The sequence below is a fragment of the Pteropus medius genome, unplaced genomic scaffold (genome assembly GCF_902729225.1).
Source record: "Pteropus medius unplaced genomic scaffold, Ma_sr-lr_union100, whole genome shotgun sequence".
Lineage (NCBI taxonomy): Eukaryota > Metazoa > Chordata > Mammalia > Chiroptera > Pteropodidae > Pteropus > Pteropus medius.
This window is the reverse complement of record NW_024354550.1, coordinates 3,807,523-3,832,833: the sequence shown is the minus strand read 5'-3', so window position 1 is coordinate 3,832,833 and position 25,311 is coordinate 3,807,523. Positions and strand designations below refer to the sequence as shown.

Below are 25,311 nucleotides of genomic sequence, written 5' to 3'. Positions count from 1 at the left end.
AAAGTATATATGTATATGCTCAGTTTTAACATAACAAATGTTTTTTTTTAATTATTATAAACCTATATTTTTCACATTTACTTAATTTTTCTCTTATTTTCCTTCCATCAATGGACTTTAGTAGCCAGGAAAGTAGAGAATTATTCTAAATACATGCAGTGTAATTTCAAAACTAAATTGTTTTTTTGGAAATTCAAGTCTCTGTAAATTTCCAAAGATATTTTAAGAACAGAAGAGTTTTTTAATTTACATTACCATCGATGAGCAGAAACTAGTCTAAAGTCTGGGTAGCTGTTTCAAAGGATCCACAAACGAAATGAGTTATTCATTTAAAAATCATGAAAAATCTAATTGCTGATGAAACCTCATAATTATTTTGACTCTTTTGATCTCTAGGATTTTATGTGAGATTTCGTTTTTAAAATTTGATTAGAGACCACTATATAACTTAGGTCCTTCCACATAATTTAGTTTTAACAATTGCACTTCTCTAACAAAGATGTAAATAAACCACATTATTTCAAAATGTGGGAAGATAGAAAATGTATTGTCACACATGTTAAGAGATTCTTCTTAACCAGCTTATACTCAATAGTCTTTCCTATTTGACATATTCTTTTTGCTTTGTGCTTTTGATATTACAGTGTAATATGAATCTCATATATTTGCATCTCTACCATTCTAAAGAGCTCATATTGAAAATACCAACTTGACATTTAAGACAGCATAACACATAGTAGAGTTTTGAAAGAAAGACTATAATTTTAAAATCCTAATGATTTAATGATTTACTCTTTGGAAACTAATCTCGCCACCCCCACCCTCCCCCCATTAGCCCGGGAGCTTCTGGAATGCAGTTAGTAAAACTTAAATAATCTCTAAGGACATTTTATTTTAAATAGTGGTTGAATAAATCCAGAAGCAATTAATAATGTCGTGCCCGGAAATACGAAGGGCACTCCGCAAGCAAGAGGGCAAACTGCCCTTCACACTAATCTTTCTTACTCTCACTCACTCGCCCACGACCCCAGCCGGATCAGATGCATGCTACTGCGCTGTGCGCTGTCCCCGCGGGGCGCCGAAGGGCGTGGCCAAGCAGCTCTGCCTGGCTCCCGGCGCCTGCGCTCTCGTCGCCAGCCCCGCCACCCCCGCGCCTCGGCAGCGCAGCAAGCAGGAAAGAGGGCGTGGCTTCGGCACCTCCTCCTCCATCCTCGGGCAAAGAGCGGAGGGATGTTCCCTGCTCAGGAGGAGGCCGACAGAACGGTGTTTGTGGGGAATTTAGAGGCCCGTGTGCGGGAAGAGATCCTTTACGAGCTGTTCCTTCAGGTACCATCGGTGGGGAAAGGGCATTGGAGGCGAAGGGGCGCGTCGAGCCTGAAGCGCAGCTGATGGCGGGGCGCACCTGAACCATTCGGTGTCCGGCCCCCTTCGCGCCCTAACCTGTGCTTTGATTTTAATTTAGTTCGACCTTGGCGTACCTGTCTCCTGGTGAGCAGCTGGGTAGTGAAATGGCTGAGTGTGCGCTCCACTCCCGTCCCCAGTGCAGAGTCTTGGGGATGGGCACTGACTGGGCTCCGCTCTGAGTAAGTGCTTGGCGGAGGCTGCCTGGGCCTTGTGTGTGTGCTGGGGCAAAACAAAACAGCCGAGTCACGCTCTGCCGTGGGGTGATAAGCATCCTCACGCCTTAAATCCAGCGAAATGAGCTATACGGATTTTTAAGTGCTTCCCTTTCCGTTACTTTTCCCCCAGGCCCTTTGATTTTACTCTGGTATGATAAGTGAGATTTGAGATGATTTGCGTAGTCAAATCATGACTATGACCAATCAATTATCCGGCCATTTTCCATAATTTCATACCCAGCAGACATTCCGGAAACTCTTGAGACCTGTTACCTCCGGAATTAAGCCTCATCTCTCCTGTAAACACACCTATTGTATACATCTAGGTCTCAGTTGCTAAGGCGATAGTCTCATTCAGCGATTCATCTAACTGTTTAAGGGTCCAGTACTAGGCATACAAATTTAGGAGACAGACTGGTCTTTCTAAAAGGGGAAAATTTTAGTTAATTACTGTAATTTAGGATAATCTGCAAAAGAAGAATGCATCATATAGCAAAGCTGTATCAGCAATGTGACTTTGGGCAAGTAAATGAATATATCAGTGCCTCAGTTTCCTCAAATGTCAAATGGAAGCAGTAGTATCTACAATATGATATTTGAAGATTAAATAAACTAATCCAAGTAAAACAGAACGGAACTTGGCACTTAACTGTTTGCTGCTCTCTGCTGCTGCTACTATTACAAATCATACTGCTAATGCTAACATGAAGAGAAATCGAGAGTTACTTCCCGTGTAAGAATAAGGGCAAGTTCCAAGGGAAACAATAACAATGCTAAATTTCCAGAAGTGTGAGTACCAGCGGTGAAAAGTGTTCTTTATTTAGATTTCAAAAGGCCCTACCTTTGTCTCTGAACTAAAGCACCCCTCGGTTAATTATAGGTACACACAATTTGGTAGGGATAATCCCTTCTGATAACACAATTTTCTATCCAAGACATAAAACTTTTTATTACTTGAATAATATTGTTGATTTTAAGGCTTTTATGCTTATCCTAATAATTCGCCATCTTTTAAAACTTTTTCTTGCTCTTTTTAACTGCTCTAACAATTGTCTTTTCCTATAGTTATTTTCCCCCCAATATCTTTTGAAACTTGCCACTCTAAAAAAAAAAGAAAGAAAAATTTAATCATTCTTTTTCTCCAGAAGGCTTATGTTGAGCTTCTAAAAACAAAAAGGGTGGGAAGTTGGGGTGAGTCAAAGGTCCACATGCACATACGTTATTTCTAGTCAGTAGAGACTGGATCTCTATCAGTTGTTTGGATCTATAAGACAGTATATTTATTCTCATTTTTTGTGATTTCTACATAAATAAAATGTTCATCTCTTCTAACAAATCAGGCAACCAAGCATGTGTTTTTATTTTTGCCTAGGTCCTTCTATATTCTAGAAAGATTTGCTAAAGTGAGGTATCTTTTAGAAAGGCTTCAACCCAGCAAAACCCAACACAGTTTATGTGTTTCATTCTGATTTAAAAAGACTGTAAAAGCTGATGTGATTGTTGCTACAAGCAAGAATCTTGTTGAATTTTATCTTAAAAAAATGCTTTGACATATCTTTGAATTTGTAAAATTCAAAACAATTAAGATATTCTGCCCCTTTGTGATTTCTTGTATTTAATATCAGTAGTGGAAAAGTCCTGATTAAGATTGGTTTTACTATACATTTATCCTTTTACTAGTGTCTTTCAAATTTCTAATTATCCTTTGAAGTAAGAGGGTAAATTTTAATATCTTTGCACTTTTAAGGAATGCTGGAATAGAGATTTTGAGGATAATGAGTTCACTTTCAAAAATGTTGAGTTTGAAGTACAATCACATAGAGATCTCTAGCAGACTGTCTCCATAGAAGAGGCGTGAGTAGGAAAAATAGATTTATTGGTGAAGTGGCCCTTGAAGCCAGAAGGAAGGGTGAGCTACTCAGTCCCTGTGAAAGCAGACAACGAAGAGAAAACTGAGTCCTAAAATACAGTATTATTTTGAAGATAATATTTTTCTTTAGATTAAAAGCAGTTAACATATTTATTCATCTCTACAGAGAAAAGCAGTCACTCTTTAATGATTTTACAATTAAAAAGTCTGAGCCGTTTACCATCGAATCTTAGCTGTTTATAAGTTTGTAAGTGCTTCCTCTGATCATGGTGGAGATGTAAATTTTTTCTGAGTTGTAATTAACTCGGTTTTTTTTACAATATCTGACTGCTTTTTTACTCCATATTTTTAATTATAGGTTTTACTATTGATGCAATCTGAATATTTTCAGTATATGGTATTGTATTCCATTTTAATAATAAAACATGACCTGATATTCTCCAGTTGGATTTAGAGCCTTTCTGATTTTCCACTGTTATAAATAATGCACCTACTTAAAAGTCTTAAACATATTAAAGCATATCTCAATGGAAAAAACACCATGTTGACAGAAAAAAAATCTGTATGTTACCAGTTTTTTTGTCATAACCAACATTGGATTTGTCAATTTATTTTGAGTTATACACTTAACTATGTATTGAGTATACACTTACTTAGATTGAAATGCTCTCTAAATCGTTTTGTTAAGCCCAACAGAAGGGTAAGATAGCTTTCCTTTTAAGATTTGGAAATTATTACCTAGAATTTCCTATTCTTAGCACCATGAATCAATCTTGATGGCCAGAAAACACCAAGAAAGTGTGATGGAGTATAATATTTATTATTAGAAAAATACATTATTAGCAGAGTTGCATAAAGCTGTTATTGCTAACATTTTTTAACTGGAGCACACTTAATTTATTACCTTGAATTAACCAAACACGATTTGCTCTCTTTCCTTTTGACTTGGATGATGAATAAACAAATAGGAAATAAGCGTTATAAACCTTTTTTTAGTCTACAATTTAATATACTTGATTTATCTGACTGTAAAAAAATCTTTAGATTTATGAGAAAATAATTTTTAAGTTTCTTATAGGCTGGGCCATTAACCAAAGTGACTATATGCAAAGACAGAGAAGGAAAGCCGAAGTCTTTTGGATTTGTCTGCTTTAAACACCCAGAATCAGTGTCGTATGCCATAGCTTTGCTGAATGGAATTCGTTTATATGGAAGACCTATTAATGTGCAGTATCGATTTGGTAGGTCCTATTACTGATGAATCTTGCATGTGTGTACTGTTGGTGGTAGTGTTCTCAGAAGTATAAGCATTTTGTTTTTTATATATCATATGAACAAAAAATGTCCCTGTGGTGTCTATTAAATTTTCTCAAAACATGTCTAATTTATAATGATATATAATTAATTAGCATTGCCAGTTATATCGCCAACCCTATTGCATCTCTTCTGTATTAAAATTTTTGATGTTCTTAATTTTGGTATCAGCCAGCAAGTATCTATGATAGTCACTATTGGTTTTTATAAATTAAACAAATCTAAATGAACAGGGGACACACAACTCTAGCTTTTATATAGCAAGGCTATTTGCTTATCTTCTTCTCATTGCTAATGTATAGTATCAAATACCTATTATTGGGAAAATAGGGTGGATGACTTAGTACTTCTCCTAGGGAACCATGCTATATATTGCCATGGATATAAGTCCCTGTAAGAGCAGCTGGCCAAACGCAGCTGCAGAGTGACCCTTCATAATGGTAGAGAAAAAATTCCTGATATAAATGGCCTCAAGTACCTTCTCCTGCACATATGTGAAGAACTGATCATCTTTGATAAAATGACCAGAGAACATTGTGCTAATACTCCAGCCCTTTTATGCTTGGAGGAACTAATAGAGGCAGTGCTTATGCTTATGTTGCAATGCTTGCAATGCTTATGTTGCCTCCCTCCCCTAAATGATTCAGGCTTATTGATATATCCCTTGTTTGTTTGTTTTTTATTCCTTTTGCTGTACTGAAAACTACAATAACAAAACAATGCCTTGTTGCAAATGAAAAGTGCTTCTTTTTGTTTTATTTTTTAAAATGTTTTTGCAAAGAAGACATTAAAAAAAGTGTTTTTTTGGACTCCATCACTCTCTCAAATACCGTCAACTCGTACAGGCTGATAGAATGGGCCAGGACATTATATTCTGACACTTTCCTAGCCAGCTGCTTAGCATCCGCTATAATATTGCATTGGCTTTTGTCAGTGTTGTTTAAAGAATTCATGCCTTATACACAGGAGGCAACTAACACTGAATATTTGCTATTTTTATTTATTTATTTTTCCTTCTGTCGCCATATGTTTGAACCCTTCTTTACCCTTATCTTCCCATTCCCAACCCACTGTAACCACTAAACTGTTGTCTGTGTACATACATCTCTGTCTTGTTCATTTGTTGCTTTCAGTTTTATATCTCACATGAGTGAAATCATATAGTTCTCAACGTTTCTGTCTGACTTATTTTGCTTATCATGATAATCTCAAGATGTATCTGTATTGTCACAAACGGCAGTATTTCATCTTTTTTATGGCTGAGTAATATTTCATTGTATATAGGTACCACATCTTTATTCAATGTATTGAAGGGCATTTGCCTTTTTTAGGTTACAGGTGTATAGAATAAAACATCATATATCTTATATGGTTCCATGTCAATATAATTATTTTGTAGAGACATTGCTTTGGACAAAGCTTGATTATAATTTAGTCATTTATAATAATATAAACAATTTATAAATATTACTTGGAAGACTGAAGACATTCATATATCTTCATATATAAATTTAGAATTTTAGTCAATACTACATCCTCTTGGGTTTGGAGTTTTCTATGGTTTAATGTTAGAACTCAAAGTAATTGTACCATGAACTAATCCGTTATTGTGGTTTTTTTTTAAAGGGAGTTCTCGCTCTTCTGAACCAGCTAACCAAAGTTTCGAGAGCTGTGTTAAGATAAATTCACACAGCTACAGGTAATTAAAATATTTTTTTTTTATGAAGGTAAAGAAAATAAATGTGTTCTTCCTTATCCCAGGAAGATTTTTTATGTCTTCTAGGCTATTGTAAATCTTATCATTTAGACAAAGGATAAAATTAAGGAATTCATTTTTTCTGAAACCATTAAAAGTGACAAAATATTTTCAGTTAAGTTCAGTCATTATTTTCAGCAGTAGGTGGGAGCAATTTATATTTTTTGTGTTCCTTATTTTGTTCTTTTTGTAGCTGTTAAATCATGACCACATCCAAGGTCTCGTTGCAATTAATCGTGGAGATACTGTTATTAAGGTTTCTATGGTATCACTCTCACCACTTACAAACGGAATCTCTACCTAGTCATCTGACTGCTTCCTGTTCTTCCCTCATTTTTGTCTCTACCTTTCCCTTAATTTCAAGAGTTAATTTCACCTTTCTCACCTTAGTATTATTAGCATTAAAATTGTAGAATACTCTGAAGCAAGTAGACTAATGAAGACTAGCTATAGAATCTAGCCAATATTTGTAATATTGGAATTTATTCTCCATACAAGAAAATATTACACTTTTTATTGAAAATTTAGGACAGCACAATTTTTACTTATTTTTTTATTATTGTTATTTTTTAATTAATTTTTTATGGTGACATTGGTTAATGAAATCCAATAAGTTTCAGCTGTACCCTTTAACAATAAGGCATATATATATTTACACTGTGTTTACCTCCCATAGTTAGATTTCTTTCTGTCACCACATATTTGACCCCTTTTACTGCATCTACCTTCCACCTTCCTCCTCCCCGCTACCCTCTGGTGATCACTAATCTATTGGCCTGTCCATGTCCGTGAGTCTCTGTTTGTCCTATTCATTTGTTGTTTTTAGGTTTATATCCCACATATAAGTGATATCATGTGATTTTCAACTTTTTCTGTCTGGCTTATTTCGCTTAGCGTAATTATCTCAATGTCCATCCACATTGTAGCAAATGGCAGTATTTCATCTCTTCTTATGGCTGAGTAATATTCCATTGTATATATTTACCACAGCTTCTTCATCCAGTCATCTGTCGTAGGACACTTCGGTTGTATCCATGTCCTGGCCACTGTGGATAATGCTGCTATGAACATCGGTGTGCAAATACCTTTTCAGATATGGGTTTTCAAGTCTTTGGAGTAAATACCCAGTAGAGGGATTGTTGGATCATATGGTAGATCAATTCTTAGTTTTTTGAGGAACCTCCATACTGTTTTCCATAGTGAGGACAGCACGGTTTTTAAATTAGGGATTCTTATTATCTTAATGTGTAGAAACAATCAGCAAATGTGGGTTCATGTTAACATCAGCAGTCCATTTAGGAAAGAGCATAATTTATATAAACAGTGAATACTTTCAAAAATAAATTGAGAAAAAATGTCTACCTTTTTTCACTTTGTATAATCTATAAAAGATTAAATGTGTCCTTGATGATTGTTAATGACTTGCTGTCCTATCTTCATATCTAAGTTTTCTTTGTCTTTATATAAGTATAACATTACTTAACATTTTCTCATGAGAAAACCAAATTTGATTAAATATTGAGATTTCAATGTGTAATAATTCATAAGACTTAAGGTACCTTTGTGTCACCACATTATCAGTATAATAGCTGATTATGTATGTGTGTTTAAAGTTAATTAATCTTAACTGAGCTCTCTTACAGAAGTTCTTTTTCTTTAAGTTACGAAGAGTTTTTTTGTTTTTTTTTTTTAAAGAAAAAGGGACCTTTGGGGGTAGGAATTTTAATTTTTCATTATGTTTTCTTTTACCTCCCCAAAGAAATGAAGAAGTCATGGGCAGACCTTCTCTTCCCATGCAGTTCTTTCCAACTAATAATGCAGCTTTACCTCAAGAATATTTTTTCTTTCAGAAAATGGTAAGTTTTATATGTCTTTGGTTCAATATATAATATGATACAAACTGTGAATATGAAAACTATATGAAACTTATGGAGCTTAAATCTAAACCTGGGACAAAGGCAGAAGCTTCTATGAGTACTTCCCACTGATGGCTGTTTGCTCTACCACAATTGTCTTAAATCCCATACATAGTACCTCAGCACACAGCCAATACATCAACAGAGAAGGGGTGGAAGGGAATAAAATTCGAGTAGAGACTTGTTATTTAAATAACTAAAAGATATTTTTAAGAATCGAATAATTTCATTTAGTGAAGCATTTTTTATAATGTAAACATCAATCACAAATATATTGCTTTCAGACATGGATTTTTTAAAAAATAACTTTTAAATAAGGCAGAGATTCTCAATTTAGGAAATGATTATTTTTAAAGACTCTCAAAAATATGGTTCTGGCCTAGAAATCTTAATTATGACCTTAATATTTAAGTGGAACTTAGGAAATTGTTGTCATCCAACTCCTCATTTTATACATAATAAAATTGAGGTCCAGGAATATTAATTGACAAGCCCAAGATTGTACAATTTGTTAGTGACAGATGTAAGACTATAACACAGGTATTCTGATTCACAGGGTGAGACTTTTGCAAACATCCAACATACTTGTGAGCTTCAGGTATTTTAAATAGCCATTTTCACTTTTGTATACATAAGGAAAATTGATAATTTAACTTTTAGAAAAAACTTTTCTTAGCTACCGTAAGATATTAGTAAACAACCAGTTCTCATCTGAAGCTGTCATATCTTCTTCCCAGCATTTTTATCTTTTGTAGAGATAAGAAAAACACACACATATACATACACACTCTTATGTTATTTCTATTAATCTTTAATATACTTTGAATAGTTAGAAATTTGAGGTAAAAACTACTTTAAAAACGAAGAAGTATCTATCATAACTATTAACCATGCTATACAATACAGTGTCCATTAGCCACATGTGAGATTAAGAAACTGAATTTTTTATTTTTTTAATTTGAATTAAATTAAAACCTAAAACATATAGTTATTGGAAAACTTAGATATATTTGAAAGAACTTGGGTATATATATTGACTTTCTCAACTGTAAATTTCTTGTCATGTAAATTCGGATCAAGTATTTTCTATGAAAATTTACCATCTGAATTGAGATATGCTGTAAGTATAAAATGCACATCAGATTTGGAAGAGTTAGTATGAAAAAAAATAAAATACCTTAATAGTTTTTATATTGGTTATATGTTGAAATGACAATATTTTAGATATTTTGAGATCAAATACATAATTTAATTACACCTGTTTCTCTTTTATCTTTGTATTGTAGCTACTTGAAAATTTAAAACTACATATGTGGCTTGCATTTTGTTTTTATAGGACAGCACTAATCTGTATTGCTGTAAGCTGTACACTATCTTCGTGTTAACCATTTAAGGCAACTACCACATCTCTACTTTGAAAAGGCACTAACTTTCTTACACTAACACATGGTTTGGTTTGCTCATAATTATTTGTATAATGCATGTAAACTGTAAACTTTTTTTTTAACTTTTTGGGCTTGTTTTGGTAGATGAGTGTCTTTTTCTCACAGCAGTGGCATGCATATAATCCAGCACTGCAGCTTCCTTACTGTGAGATGACAGCACCACTTCCTAATAGCACATCCGTGTCTCCTTCACTAAATCACATTCCAAATCTAGAGGCTGGACCCAGCTCCTATGAATGGACTCACCAACAACCACATGACTCTCACCTTTATCAGATGAAGAAACGAAAGAGGCAAAAACAAACCAGTGATAGTGATAGTAGCACAGAAAACAATAAAGGAAGTGAATACAGCCAAAAGTTCCAAAAGTGTAAAAAGAAGAAAAGATATTAGTATTATATTCAAATAAAATTTATCTGTACTTGTATAATGCTCTTTAAAGAAAAAAAAAAATCAATTGTACTACATAAGCAATTTCATGGCTTTCTTCTCTTTTTTGAAATATGTAATAATATAACATCTGATTTGCTATTGAATTTTTGTCTTGAGTGACAAAAACAATAATAAAATGTACTACTTGTATTTGTAATGGTTTTGTTGACACATTGTCAGCAAGAAATACACTTTGAGTTGTTATATTTCAGTACTGATGATGAAATTGCACTAAACTCTCAGTCAAAAGTCACTGAGCAGTTATGGATAAGGCACTACGCTGTCCTGGATTGTTGCCTATATGGAATGGTGGGTTTTCTGAATGAAACTAGTGCAAATATTTAAGAGTTGCATGTGGTTCCCAACAAAGACAGAGCAAGCAATTTTTTATGTCTAAATATGTTATTTCTGAGCCTTACAGGTTAATTTCACAAAATGAGGATATATGACAGTGATACCAAAGGAAAGATGATTATCACAGGCTAGTTTTAGCATCATTTTCTTTTTATACAATTGTATGTGAACATGAATATCTGTCTCTTCTCATTTATTGTATTTCACAAAAATAGTTGGCTATGTCAGAATTTATTATCCACCTCTTTTGCAAATGAGTTTGAGGGTATATTTGACATATTTAAGTCTTGAAAATGAACAATAAAATATTTCATGTATGATATTTAATATCACATCAAGTTTCCTATTTTTGATTCTTTTATTTTTAGAAGATAGACTACATGTAAATTTATTGGTTTATTTGGACATTTTTGTTAGCTTTGCAGCTCAACATAAACTAAAATTTGTGAATATATTTACTAAAGCTAATTGGAACAATCATGCATCTTCAATTAAAGTAACCCATCGAATTTAATAGGAAAAACTATGCGTGGATATTTCTTTTGCATGTTGCATAGCACTTGAGAAATATTACTTAAAATAATAAATATGTTTTTAGCAAAGTGAGTAACTGAATTTAACTTTATAAATATACAGTGCAGTAAAGTTTTAAATGTAAATATTAGAGTATTTCCATCTGATCAACATGAAAATCTAAATACTGCTTGATAGCTTGATGTATATACTTTCATGTTTCTGAATATATAAACTGGAAATGATAACTTTTTTCCTTTTAAATTCACATTTTTGCAATTTAGAATTATACCAAAGGGAAAATATATTTGTGTAAATAGAAAGTAATATATATTTAAATGCATTAACTTCGCTTCAGCCTTTTATTCAATTTTTATACCTTACAGTTTACCTTACCCCTAAATTTCAATGTGATTGGCATTACAGGAATATGTACATGAGAAATGTCTCTTAGCAAGTAAGAGTGGCATATTTGTAAGAAGATTGTCTTGAAATACTGTTACACGAACTAAAATCTTAGAACTGCAAGGAATTCTTGCAACTTCTGTCATTAAGGCAGGAAATACCTCAATATTAACTTCACATCAATCAATTTGAACCAAACAGAAGGCAGAGTCATCTACTTACCCAATGTTTTTTGTTGTTAGAAATATAAAACTTCCCTTAAAATGTTCATATCATCTACAATCCTATGTAATTTTAAATGATCAATTTTCCCAGTACTATGTTTTTGAGTTGAAATTACTTAAATTATTTGCCTTAGAGGGTTTCTTTTTACAATTTTAATTCTCTATTCTCAAAATCTATTTTTAATGTAATGTGCACATTCTACTTTAAATGCTAGAAGAAACTTGGAATTTGAGAACAAAAATCAATCATCCATTCTCGTTTTTTAAATGAGTTTCTGTAATGCATCAAGCAATGGAAAAATGAGAAAAATTACTTATAATTAAAGTTGGTCAAAATGATGAGTGCAAAACATACCCTTGAATCTTTAGGTGTCCATATTCTACCTCTATTTTCTATTTCCATACATTCTAATAAAGCCAGTTACATCAGAAATACTGTTACATGAACTAAAATCTTAGAACTGCAAGTTCTTATTTCCCATTAAGAAAAGTGAATTGATAGCCTGGGTTTGATTTCGCTGAAAATAAGCTAATATATAAATCTCCATAAAAATTATATTTTACTGCAAAAGGTTAAAAATATATACTTTTAAAAAGAATGATGTCTGCCTTTATACTTCAAGCCCAGGAAGGTTGAATGAGCACAGCCTTCACAGTTTGCGCTAAGCAGTATTTTCTTAGGTTGTTATAATGATGTTATTCTGCCTGATCCTAATGAGTTCTACAAGGTCAAATGCTGCCCTGACTGTGGTCTAAGTCTCTTTATCCCCAATCATGCCCAACCTGCAGAAATCACTTCATGAGCATGCAAAAGCTGCCCTAGCAAGTGAGAACAAGTGATCTATTTTCTGACTCCTGGTAAAATTTCCTTTTGAGTTTCCAATACCATCTTGTTATATAATCAACAGGTTTTATAAGGATTAAGAAACATATGCTACTGGCATTGCAACTAAAGAACATAACCAGTATGTAAGGATACAAACTAATATATTTTAAGTGAATACTATTGATCAGTCCAACACACTATTTGAATCCTAATAAATAATGTATTTGCTTCTATTTCTATATAAGAAAAATGGTAGTATCCTGGTTAGGAAAGTAACCTTCAGCCCAGCTGCTTATCCCAGCCTGACAGCCTCAGTGATTTTATCCCACCAACAAGTTAATCATAAAGGAAACATTGCAGACTCTCCTGCATAATAAAACACTGGGAGTTATTCTACACAATTCCCTTTATTTCTAAGTGGCCTTAGCTTATTGTGACCTAATTCAGGCTCTCCCTGCTTGGAGTATTCAATTCATTAAACAAATCAGTCAACAATATTCTAAACACAGATTTTGGTGCTGCAGCTACATAACTGAAAATGTATGGTTCCAACATTTAAAGGGCTTATGGTCTACTGGCATAGATGGACAGTTAAAAAGGCAATTTCTGGGTAATGTTATAATTGAAGTAAACAGTGCAATGGGAGTGCATGAGAGTCTCTAGAAGAAAAATCTTGGGAGGAGGAAGCCAATCACTTGAATCACACACACACACATACACACACACGTGATCTAGAAGTCCCAAAAGCTTTCTATAGTGACTGTCAGCTGTTCTCACATTTTCAGTCCTGCTGTTCACTCCTTAAGAGGAATGGCTCCAAGTTTTAAGCTGGTACAAATTTAAACGACTTGCCTCTTGTCAGTATCACCCCCCAGCCCCACCCCATCCTCTTAAGATACAGGACTTGGGATATGGCAATAACTGAAAAAGATAAAAATATCCCAGCTCTTGTGGAACATTCTAGTAGAAAGATAGAATAAATAAAATGAAATATAAGATGGGATGTTAATAACTAATAACTGTGAAGGAAAAAATATATAGCGATATGATTAGGAATTAAAAAGCCAGAGCAGGCTGCCTCTGCCCACCCCCACCTACTGAGGTGCCCTGACGCTCTGCTCACTGGCAGTGTGTCCTAGCCAGCCGAGTGACCTTGCTGCACCTCCCACCAAGACCTCACCAAAATGCCATCTCAAATGGAACACACCATGGAAACCATGATGTTTATATTTCATGAATTTTCTGGGGATAAAGGCTACTTAACAAAGGAGGATCTGAGAGTATTCATGGAAAAGGAGTTTCCTGGATTTTTGGAAAATCAAAAAGACTCTCTGGCTGTGGACAAAATAATGAAGGACCTGGACCCAAAATCATGGAGTCATTGTTGACCCTACATTTTCTCTTGACGAGAAGGCAGAGTGGGCTTCCAGAGCTTATTTTCACTAATTGCTAGGCTCACCATCACATGCAATGACTACTTTGTAGTATACATGAAGCAGAAAAGAAAGAAGGAGGAAGCACTGAGCAATTACTTCCACCCTGATAAGAATTCTCCCAATGAGTCAAGGAATCTCTCTGTCCCACAGCTGCCGCCTGTATAAGGATTTCATGAGCAGATTGGGACCCTTGAAATATGAACACATAAAATCCCACTCCTGTTTGACAAGAGAAAGAAAAGCTAATTAAAACCAGATAAGGTTTTGATTTTTATATTGTTTGCATCCTCTTGTCTTCAATAAACAAATTTCTTTTTTACCTCCTAAAAAAAAAGCCACACCAGGAGAAGAAATGAGCTATGTGTATATCTGAGGGACGAGCACTCCATGCAGAAGCAACAGCAGATGCAAAGGACCCCAAAAAGAAGCATGCTTAGAAGAAAGAGAAGGAAGCCAGTGTAGTAGATGAAGTTGATCAAGGAAGAGATGAGATCAGAAGATAATGGGACCTGATAGGCCATTATATGGACTTTGACTTTTAGTGGGGATGCTTTGTGAATGGGGGGTGGGAGTGAAGTTGTGACATGGGCAGAAATATTGAGACTATTGAAATTATCCAGGCAAGGGAAGATGGCTGCTTAGATCAAAGTGGTAGCAAATTCTGCATATTTTTGAAGGTAGAGCTTACAATTCACTAAGCATTCTAATACTGGAAAAGAGAGAATGAATAGAGTTAACAGTGGCTCTATGGTTTTTGGTCAGAGTAACTGGAAAAATGAAGTTATCATTTATTGATATGGGAAAAAAACTATGAAGAAACAAGTTTTGGAGGAAAATTAGGAGCAGAATTTTGGACATGCTAATTATTATTTGCATACCAGAAATCTAATAGGAGAGATCAAGAAGTTTGTACACACAAATCTGGAGTCCAGAGGAGAAGTCTAGGTTGAAGTCTTAAATATTAGGATTATTGGCACATCAATGAGATTTCAAGCTTTAAGAATGTATGAGATCTCCTAGAAAGTGTATGTAGATAGAAAAGAGATGAGTTCTAAGGACTCTGCCCTGAGTATTGCTAGTTTTCATAGGGGATTACTTTAGGGAGATTCATACCATAGGGAAATGAGGAAGAACAGCCAATAAAGTAGAATGACAAGAAGAAGAATGTAGAGTCTGGGAATCCAAGTGAACAAAGTGTTTCCAGGAGGAAGAAGTGATTAGTTGTGTCAAATATTATTAGTAGGCCAGGAAAGATGAAGACTTAGAATTGATTCTGAGATTTAGCAGTGATCCTTCATATTAGACATGTTAGATAAATGATTTTGGCAAAAGCATGATCAGAGAGATTTCAAGTGAAAATAGAGGAAATAGACTGAAAGAAGAGGTAACTTATTCAAATGTCTTGCTGTAAAATGGGTGGGAAATAATAGGATTATAACTCAAGTAAGATGTATGATTAAGAGAGATTTTTGTTGGTTTGGTTGGTTGGTTTTCTTAAATACCTAAAGAATATTTAAAATTTTACTGTTTTCTCTTATTCTCTTTGGCTTAATACTTATTGTTATTATTGTTATTATTATTATTATTATCATTATTATTATTTTAATCCTTTTGTTTAGTCATTTTGTTAAATTTTTGGTGGAAGAGAAGATAAAAACTGGTGTCAATATATCAATGTATCAGGTTTAAAAAGAAGTTTTGTTTACTGATTTTTAAAATCACTTTAAGAAAATCAATTCTTAGATATATATGTTTTAAATAATTCTCCAGTTTCTTTTTTGTGTTTTCTTTCCAGAAGATTTAATTTCATATAGTTAATATATTGTCAAATCTGTCAGTCTTCTTTATGGATTCTGGGGCTTTTATCATATGCAAAAAGCCTTTCGCAATCAAAAATTAAGAAAAAAATCTATCATGTTTTCTTTTAGAATTTTTCTACATTCAATTTACATATAAATCTTGGGTCATGGAGTACTTTATTAGGATATGAGGAAATAAAATCTTTAGGTTTTTGTACTTATGTTGTTTTTTTCTTTTTTTAATACCAAAACAGTAATTGTGTTTTCTATATTATGCAGTTCTCTGGATACAGTCCTGATGACAGGAATGCACTGACAGATATTATTTCCTCCACCCACTGAAATAGGAGTTTGAAACAAATTAAATTGATATACCAGCCTCTTACATAAACAATGCAGATAGCAAGGGACTCGAATGAAATTGATTCCATTTCCACCTGAGGTAACAAAGCAAATTTTATGAAGATAGTTGTATTAAACATGAATTTAGAAGAATGGGTAGTATTTTGAAACATCAAGAATGAGGAAGTTATTTCTCAGCAAAATGAACAGTTTAGAGGTAGAAAAATGAAAAGTGTATTTATAATATGGTAAATTTAAGGACCTTAAATAAGTACAGTTGATGGCATTTATAAATTTAAAAGGTTAACTCAGGGGAGTTTCAAGTAATATGTCACACTTTAAAATAGCATAAGAAATTTGTTTCATCATAAAATATTTTAAGGAAACAGGCAAGTGAACCTCTAAAGAAAGTGAATTGTCAGCAATTACACGAGGAGCAGGATTTTCTGAAAATGACCCAAATACACACTTTGACAAGAAGCTAGCTGAAATAAGGATTTCCAAACCACTTCTTTTAGCCAGAAGGGTTAAACTGAAGTTAGTTACCTGTGAGATAAGTGCCTTCCTCCCACTTCCCGCCATCCTAAGCAGATAGGACTGTAACTTCACCTGTACCCATTGTCTTCAAGTTCAAGACAGCAGTGACCCTGCAGTGGCACACGAACCTACAAGCACACAGCTTCAGCTTCTCTTAGGGAATAATGAGAGTATGTTAAACTGTGTCTTCTCTTGTTTTGCTCTAAATTTCACCAATGGAGTCCATTCTTCAACCCATCTGTGGAATGGTGAGAAATTTATCCTGAGTCCTGTTCTAAGAATGATCTTTCCAGATCCAAGCCAAGCTCTCAGGACACAAAGTCAAGATGGAAGAAGAAACTCATCCAATTTTTTAGGTGACTCACAGTACAGTTTGTTCAAGTAGACAGCAAACCAGTGAGAAACACAAACTCACTTGTCCATGAAGTCAGCTCAAACAACAGACTTATAGCCTCTATGCTTGTTTTCTACCCTATGATTCTCTTTTTTATTACAAACAACACTTTTAGACAGCACAATACAAAACAGTAACAAAAAAGCCAGTCACAAATGGACACAGTGCTATCCCTGGGAAGGAATAATCCAAACCAAGAATCACAATACCCAAAGAACTAGTTCTAATCAAAAAGTTTCACCTTGTAAATCTAAATTATGGATATACCTTTTAGAAAAGCCAAAGAGAGATTCTTAATGCCCTTATCTAACCAAACACTGAGCAGAGATCCAGGAGTCTGATGAGAAAGCTTACTTTCTCTGGCTTGGTCAGAACTCTCAAAATCCCAACTGCAGCCTCCACAGTGAATGGGGAGTCCTGACTACTCCATCCTCATCATCAAAACTCTTGGGAGAAAACTTTCCCTCTGTCAACTTATGCCCAGTTGGTGAAGGCTTGTAAATTAATTAAAGACAGATTAACAGGATGTATTGCAATTCTCTAGAGAAACAGAACCAATAGGATTGATTTATTGGCTGTTTAATTATCTGATTGATTATAAAGAACTTGCTTATTCAATTATAGAGGATGACAAATCCTAAGAACTGCAGTTGGCAAGCTAGAAGCCAATGACGTAGTTCCAGTTCAACTCTGAAGGCCCAAGAACCAGGAGAGCCAATGGTGTACTTCCAGTCGGAAGGCCATAAAAAACCAATGTTCCAGCTTGAAAGCATCCCTCTTATTCAGGGAAAAGTCAGCCTTTTGTTCTATTCAGACTTTCAACTGATTAGATGAGACCCCCCCAAATTAGGGAGGGCAATCTGCTTTACTCAGTCAATCAATTTAAATATTAGACTTATCCAAAAACACTTTCATAGAATAATGTTTGACAAATATCTGGGCACCCTGTGGCTAAGTCAAGTGGACACATAAAATTAACCATCACATAGGAGAAAAGTTTAATTCACATATATGTGGGAACACTCTATAAGGAGGGACTCCTCAAATTGCCAGGAGTAATGGTTTATATACCAACTTAACAAAAGGGGCGTGATGGTTTAAGGCTTCAGTGGAAAAGTATGGAAGTTTCTATTTGGCTTATTTATACAATCTTTCATCCAGGTACTGATATGGGGCGGGGGGTCTCTTTCCTCTGGCTTCTAGTTCCCCCAAAGGGTGATTTATGGCACCTGAACTCCAACATCCCAGTGCTAAGGATCAGTCTTTTCTCAAACAGTAGAGTCCTTCAGAGTGGGGTTTCTGGCTCTGCTTAATTCAGTAAAGGTAAGTTTAAATAAAGTTTCCTTCTGAGATTGCTGTTTTTTGAGATGTTTTTAGTTTAAAGCAATCCTTATACTATTCTGGTGGGATTTTGGTCCCTTTAATAGCAAATGTACTTGCCTGTTAATATTTATGTAAGGAAGCTGATATTACATTTTGAAAAAAATGTTTTTGTGGTAAAAATTCACTGACCCTTAAACTGTATTTAATATGAGCTAAGGCATTTTGGGTTTAACTAACATTTGCCTCTGTATACATGTCCAAGCATGTATCACATTATTTTTTAATTATTCAAATACCTATATAATACTTTGATCTGAAAAATTGGTATGTTTCTATAATCAGAGATTGTTAAATTAGTAACTATATTGCTTTAAAATTCCAGTTAACATCTCCTTAACTTAAAACCTCACCCCTAGGTAGTGGCAAAGCTCAGAGTCATGTCACAAGATTTTAAACTTCAAAACAGGGCAGCCATTTGCCCCAACTTCATTCTTCAGAATATGTTCACACAGGTAGAATTTGATTAAATGAATGTCACATTCAAAAAATAAGAAACTAAAACATTAGGCTGAGGGTTATATGTGAAAATGGGCAAGAGTCAGTTTCAAGCCATTACTTTGATGGAAATCTCAGGTCTGTCTTTCTCATAAACTGATACCACCTCCACCTTCTACCCACAGATTACCAGTTGCCCACACAGCCGCTTCTTCCTTTCTTGTCCCCCATCAAAGTAGTACTAAGACAATCATATGATCCACTCTACCCCAGAAGTAATTGGGAACCTTATGAAAGAATTATGAAGACACCATAATGTACTTCTCTGAAGAACAGTGAAGACAAATTCACTGAACTGCTTCAAAGAACTATTTAGATTTTCAGACAATAGCAAAAAAAGAACATTAATTAAACTGTCTTTGTTTCTTGCTGGAGATGTTCATTACTTGATTTGGGGAGTAGAAATGAATGAATGAATGAATGAAGGACTGAAGCTGTAAAAGGTTAATAATCATAACTACTATAATTTATTCAGGCTACTACATGCTAAACATTATTCCTGAGAAAAACACCCTAGGAACGAGGAAGCTGAGTTCAGTTGCCCAAAAATACATACCTTTTTCAGTGGAGAAAAGCTAGAATAGAAATCTCATGAGCCCCTGTTCTAGTGCTCTAACCGTATTAGCACATTGTTGGTACTAAATATTTGTTTGCAGGGTCTATAATAACTAGAGAGTGCTTTTGAATGGAAATTTGTATAATAGATATCATAATAAACTTTTGCGACATTTAATTTCATTATCATCCTACATATGAACCTGGGACTAATAATAGTCAATGTGACTGAAAATGAGACCCTGCATAAAGACTCTGACTTAACTTAGAATAAATTTCAAGTGCATTAAACTTACTTTTGAGGCTTTCCTATAATATTCTGTGTAAGAGAACCATTTAATGACAAAACTGTTTTTTTTCCTTTTGTCACCTAATCATCCTATTTCAGTTCCATATTTCCCCAAGTTTCAATTATCTTTTCTCTATATGATTTACATCACTTAGGAAATGTAAACAAGAGTAGTTTAAAAATAAACTACTGCAGTGCGTGTGTGTGTGTGTGTGTGTGTGTGTGTGTACATGTTTGTGTTTAAGAAAAGAGGCATCAGCAAAAACATACAGTGGAGAAAGGAAAGTCTCTTCAATAAATGGTGCTGGGAAAACTGGAAAGCTACCTGCAAAAGAATGAAACTAAACTGTTGTCTATCATCACACACCAAAATTAACTCAAAATGGATTAAGGACCTGAATATAAGACCTGAAACAATAAATTGCATAGAAGAAAACATAAGAACTAAACTCAGGGACCTTGGACTTAAAGAGAATTTTATAAATTTGACCTCAAAGGCAAAGGAAGTAAAAGCAAAATTTAATGAATGTGATGCCATCAAACTAAAATGCTTTTGCACAGCCAAAGAAAGTAAAAAGACAACCATCCAAATGAGAAAATATATTTGCAAGCAATGCCTCCGATAAGGGCCTAATATCTAAAGTATACAAAGAATTCACACAACTCAATAACAAAAAAACAAATGATCCAATCAAAACATGGGCATAGGACCTGAACAGATACTTCTTCCTAGAGGACATACAAATGGCCAACAAATATTTGAAAATATGCTCAACATCACTAGCTATTAGGGAAATGCAAATCAAAACCACAATGAGATACCATCTCACACTTGTTAGGATAGCTATAATCAACAGGACAAGTAATAACAAATGCTGGAGAGCTTGCAGAGAAAAAGGAACCCTCATACACTGCTGGTGGGACTGCAAATTGGTACACCCACTATGGAAAACAGTATGGAGGTTCCTCAAAAAACTAAGAATTAATCTATGATCCAGCAATCCCTCTACTGGGTATTTACCCCAAAGACTTGAAAACTCATATACGAAAAGATATTTGCACACCAATGTTCATAGCAGAATTATTCACAGTGGCCAGAACATGGATGCAACCGAAATGTCCTACGATAGATGATTGGCTAAAAAAGCTATGGTACATATATAGAGTAGTGGAATATTACTCAGCCATAAGAAGAGATGAAATACTGCCATTTGCGACATAGACGGACCTCAAGATAATCATGCTAAGCAAAATAAGCCAGACAGAAAAAGTTGAAAATCACATGATATCACTTATATATGGGATATAAACCTAAAACAACAAACAAACAGGACAAAAAGACAGAGACTCATAGACATGAACAATAGGCTAGTGGTTACCAGAGGATAGGGGGGAGGAGGGAAGAGGGAAGTAGATGGGGTAAACAGGATCAAATATGTGGTGACAGATATAAATCTAACTATGGGAGGTAAACACGCACACTATATATATATATATATATACATATATATATATATACATATATGTATATATATATATATATACATACACACACATATATACACACACATACACACACACACACATATATATGTATATACCTATATCTATCTATCTATCTATCTATCTATCTATCTGGATTTACTGGATTTTGTTAACCAATGTCAGTATAAAACATTTTTTTTTAAAGAAAAGAGGCGTCAGGAGCAAACAAACAAACAAAACAAAAGAAAAAACCCAGAATTTTAAAAAAAATTTTAAATGCAATAAAATCACCTCTGACAAAGACGAGTGACAATGAAATGGCAAATTTTTAATGGTTTTTAAATTGCTTCACTTCTTGTTTTTGTTTTGTTATATTTTTATGTCACTTGCTTAATTAAACCTGAAATTGTGGAAGAAAATTTGAAAGAAAAGTACAATGTAAAGTAGGGTTGTTGCCCAGAGAGTGGCCAGCTCCCTGACTGACAAGAGGCATTACAAGGTGGAATTGTTAAACTCAATATGAAGAGTCTGTGAAGAATCTTTTCCTCCATTTCGAAGTTCAGAAACCTAATTATGTCTGCACATCTATTGTGGATTGCCTTACATTTAACTCATTACCCATTTGCCCCAAGAATACTTGCTGGCGTCGCTTGCAGCTGCAGTGTTTACCCCGAGATAACTTGCAGATTAGCCCCAAAGTTTGCCACAAAATATCTCACTCTTATTATTATTTTCTCATCACTCTAGTATATTGACAGTGTTTGGAAACAAATGACATCATTTTATTTATAGCATTCTGTTTTTAGTAGTGGTATTTCCATTTACAAAATATAGTAATTCTCGATATCTGAAAATGTCAAATCCTAGAAAACATAGCACTTTTACATGTGATGTTAACATCGTCTCCGAACAGTTAGCCAAAGATTCATCTGATGAATCCGATTTATGTATACATTTGTGTTACACTAGGATTAGAGACAAGTTCTGTTTAGGAGTAACTCCAATAAAACTTTAATAACTTCATATTGAAAACCAGTCAGATTTTCTTCAGCCTCAAAGAGCGTGTTTATGTAAAATTAAATTAACACTGGCAGTGAGCTTTTTTTTTTTCCTAAACAGGAAATGGGTTAATAATTTCATTTAAAGGCTAATTCCCTCTTCATCATAATCCACATTATTTTGATAAAAGGACACTTTTCTTAGTCACAGCTACCTGAAGAAGCTAAATGTACAAAAACCAAGCCAAACCTATCAGAGACCCTTTCTCGATGTCCCCCACTTCTGGCCAAATGAGCTTGGTTGGCGTTGGTACCCAATCTAAGTACCAATGGTTGGCTCGATCATGGTCTCTTCGGCTGGGAAATACAAAGGAGAAAGAGAAAGAGTGGCTATCTTCTGAAAACGTAAAGTTAGGAGATGTCTTTAGCTGTTTTTCATCCTGTGGATGAGAAAATCAGATAATGTCCTTTACAGAAAAGAAAATAGATATGTAGAGAAAAGCAGAAATAAAAGTGAATGATAAAAATATTTGAAACCTTGGTTTAAGAATTTACCTAAAACTCTGTAGTTTTACAATAAATTTCCTCTTTTGCTTAGGTCTTCGATTTAGATTCTAAATAATATACTCCTTAAATCCAAGCATTTATCGTAAAGTGAAGATCATAGGTCAAGTTCATAGTGATCTCTCTTAAAATCTGAGTTCTGTCACTTCCAATCTATTACTTAGGTTAAATCGCTTAAATTCTTAATTTGGTTTTCTCTTCAGAAAGATTATGGTAATTTACATTTCTATCAGCCGTATATGTGCCTTAGTCAGTTTAGGCTGCTAAAATAAAGTACCATTGAATGGGTGGCTTTTAAACAAAATAAATGTAGTCCTTACAGTTCTGGAGGCTGGTTGCCCTAGATCAAAATGCCGGCATGGTTAAGTTCTGGTGAAAACCGTCTTCCAGGTTGCAGAGAGCTAGCTTCTCATTGTATCTTTACACTGCAGAGAGCAGAGAGGAAAAGCAAGCTATCTCCTGACTCTTATAAGGGCATTAACCTCGTTGGCTCCACCCTCACAACCTCATCTAATTCTAATCACCTCCCACAGTCCCATCTCCTAATAGCAGCACACTAAGGGGTAATGTTTCGATGCATGAATTTTAGGGGAAAACAATCACCTAGTCCAGGACCATGTGAGACAGTCAGATCATTTTTCAACAACTTTATTCTCATTCAATATTTAATTTATTTTATAATTGCCAAACACTAATCTAGTAAACCAAATATATTATTTTGTTTTTTAAATTTTCATATGTATCATTATAAATGAAATTTATGAGGAAAAAGAGGTGATCCTTTATTTTAATTTATTAATTATTTTTTGATGTATGTGACTTAAGTTCTTTGTCCATATTTTTCTATTGAGGGATCACATATTTTTAAATTATTTTTTAAGAGATTCTTATGTGGATGGAATATTAATTGCTGACATTTATAATTGTTTCAAATGTACTTTTACTATTTGTCATATGCTTTCGATTTTGTTTAGGTATCTTTGAACTGGTGAATTTACAGTTTGCACTCAAGTCTATCATTTTCTCAGTTGTAGTACCTACCTTGGGTGACATTCTCAGAAAGGCCTTTACGTATTCCTTTTTTTTTTTTTCACATTTCAGAGGAGCTGAACAGATCAGTTCTGTTCTTTCTCTCTCTCTTTTTAACTTTATTTTATCATTAGTTTTATGTATACAGTACATTGGTTAGACATTTACATGAAACAATCCTCCTAATTACTTTATCTTCCCTCTGGCTGTACATATAGACATCAGGTCTAGTTTTATTTATCTATCTATATCTATCTATCTATCTATCTATCTATCTATCTATCTATCTATCTATCTATCTATCTATCTTTCTATCTATCTATCTATCTTTCTTTCTATCTATCTATCTATCTATCTATCTATCTATATCTATCTATCTATCTATTTATTGTGACATTGATTAATGAAATTCAATAAGTTTCAGCTGTATACTTTAACAGTAAGGCATATAGGAAGGCATTTTCATTATTAAATTATGTGACTATTTCCAGCTTTTCATCTCGCTTTTTATTTAATATTTGGCATTTAAACATATAATCTACCTAGAATTAATGTTATTGTGTGGTATAAGTTAAGGATCGAATGTTTTTATTCTCCAAATATTGAGTTAAAATGACTCCTCTACAATGTAACAAATTCTTAGTTGTTTGTGTTTCTGTACTTTTTATTCTACTTCCTTTTCAGTAGTACTGCATTGTTTTAATTACTCCAGCTTCAAAATATGAGAGACTATCTCCACACACTTTGGCATCTCCATAAAGCATTTAAATCAATAAAATTTCATTGCAGTTAAATTTGTTTTTCTTTTTGTTTTGTCATTGTAAAATAGTTTAAATTTAGTAACTACTTATGAATAATAAGGAACTTAGCAAAAAAAATCACCTTTAAAGATTAATTTTGCTTTGAATTATTTCCTTATTTTCAAATTTAAGCTAAAATATCTACGGAATTATTTGAAGTCCTGGCAATTTAGTTGAAAAATATATGTGAAAATGTTGTCCTCTTGAATCAATGTAATTTACAATTTTATCATCATACCAATTTTATATATTCTTTATTCAGAGCAAAAAAGGTAAAACAAAATTAATATTTTTAAATACTTTTGTGAATTTATCATTAGGAATATATAATAAGGGAAGGTGAACAATCTAATATTGTTTTCTTCTTTCTTTTTTCTTCTCTCATCTTTGTCAATCCTAAATAAAAATGTGTCAATCCTATTTTCAGCAATCCTATAGTACTTGAGTACATTAGAGAAGTGCTTCCCCAGGGAGAGACCTCTACGGGTGTGTGCCCTGGTAACCAGAAACCAGGAAGAGGCTAACCTGGAA

General features: G+C 33.9%; 2 protein-coding genes across 8 annotated transcripts in view; one reads left to right on the top strand and one right to left on the bottom strand.

The window, feature by feature from the left end:
• LIPI (lipase I) overlaps window positions 1–1,180 on the bottom strand; it is a 51,772-nt gene extending 50,592 nt beyond the window's left edge. Inside the window, exon 1 of the mRNA XM_039855055.1 lies at window positions 1,006–1,180. The gene's annotated coding sequence lies outside the window, so the exon portion shown is untranslated. The remainder of the gene's footprint in view (window positions 1–1,005) is intronic.
• On the top strand, window positions 1,155–15,669 carry RBM11 (RNA binding motif protein 11). Of its 7 annotated transcripts, XM_039855056.1 has the most exons (7): window positions 1,168–1,326; window positions 4,568–4,730; window positions 6,430–6,502; window positions 7,550–7,632; window positions 8,319–8,415; window positions 9,556–9,595; window positions 10,026–11,220. In XM_039855056.1, the coding sequence occupies exons 1-7, from the start codon at window positions 1,231–1,233 to the stop codon at window positions 10,311–10,313; spliced, it is 840 nt and encodes a 279-aa protein (XP_039710990.1). In that variant the 5' UTR covers window positions 1,168–1,230; the 3' UTR covers window positions 10,314–11,220. The 7 variants fall into 7 exon arrangements, with proteins under 7 accessions (XP_039710992.1, XP_039710993.1, XP_039710994.1 ...); XM_039855059.1 differs by lacking the exons at window positions 9,556–9,595; window positions 10,026–11,220 and adding an exon at window positions 14,446–15,669 and having other exon boundaries at window positions 1,163–1,326; XM_039855058.1 differs by lacking the exons at window positions 7,550–7,632; window positions 9,556–9,595 and having other exon boundaries at window positions 1,155–1,326.
• The last annotated feature ends 9,642 nt before the right edge of the window (window positions 15,670–25,311 follow it).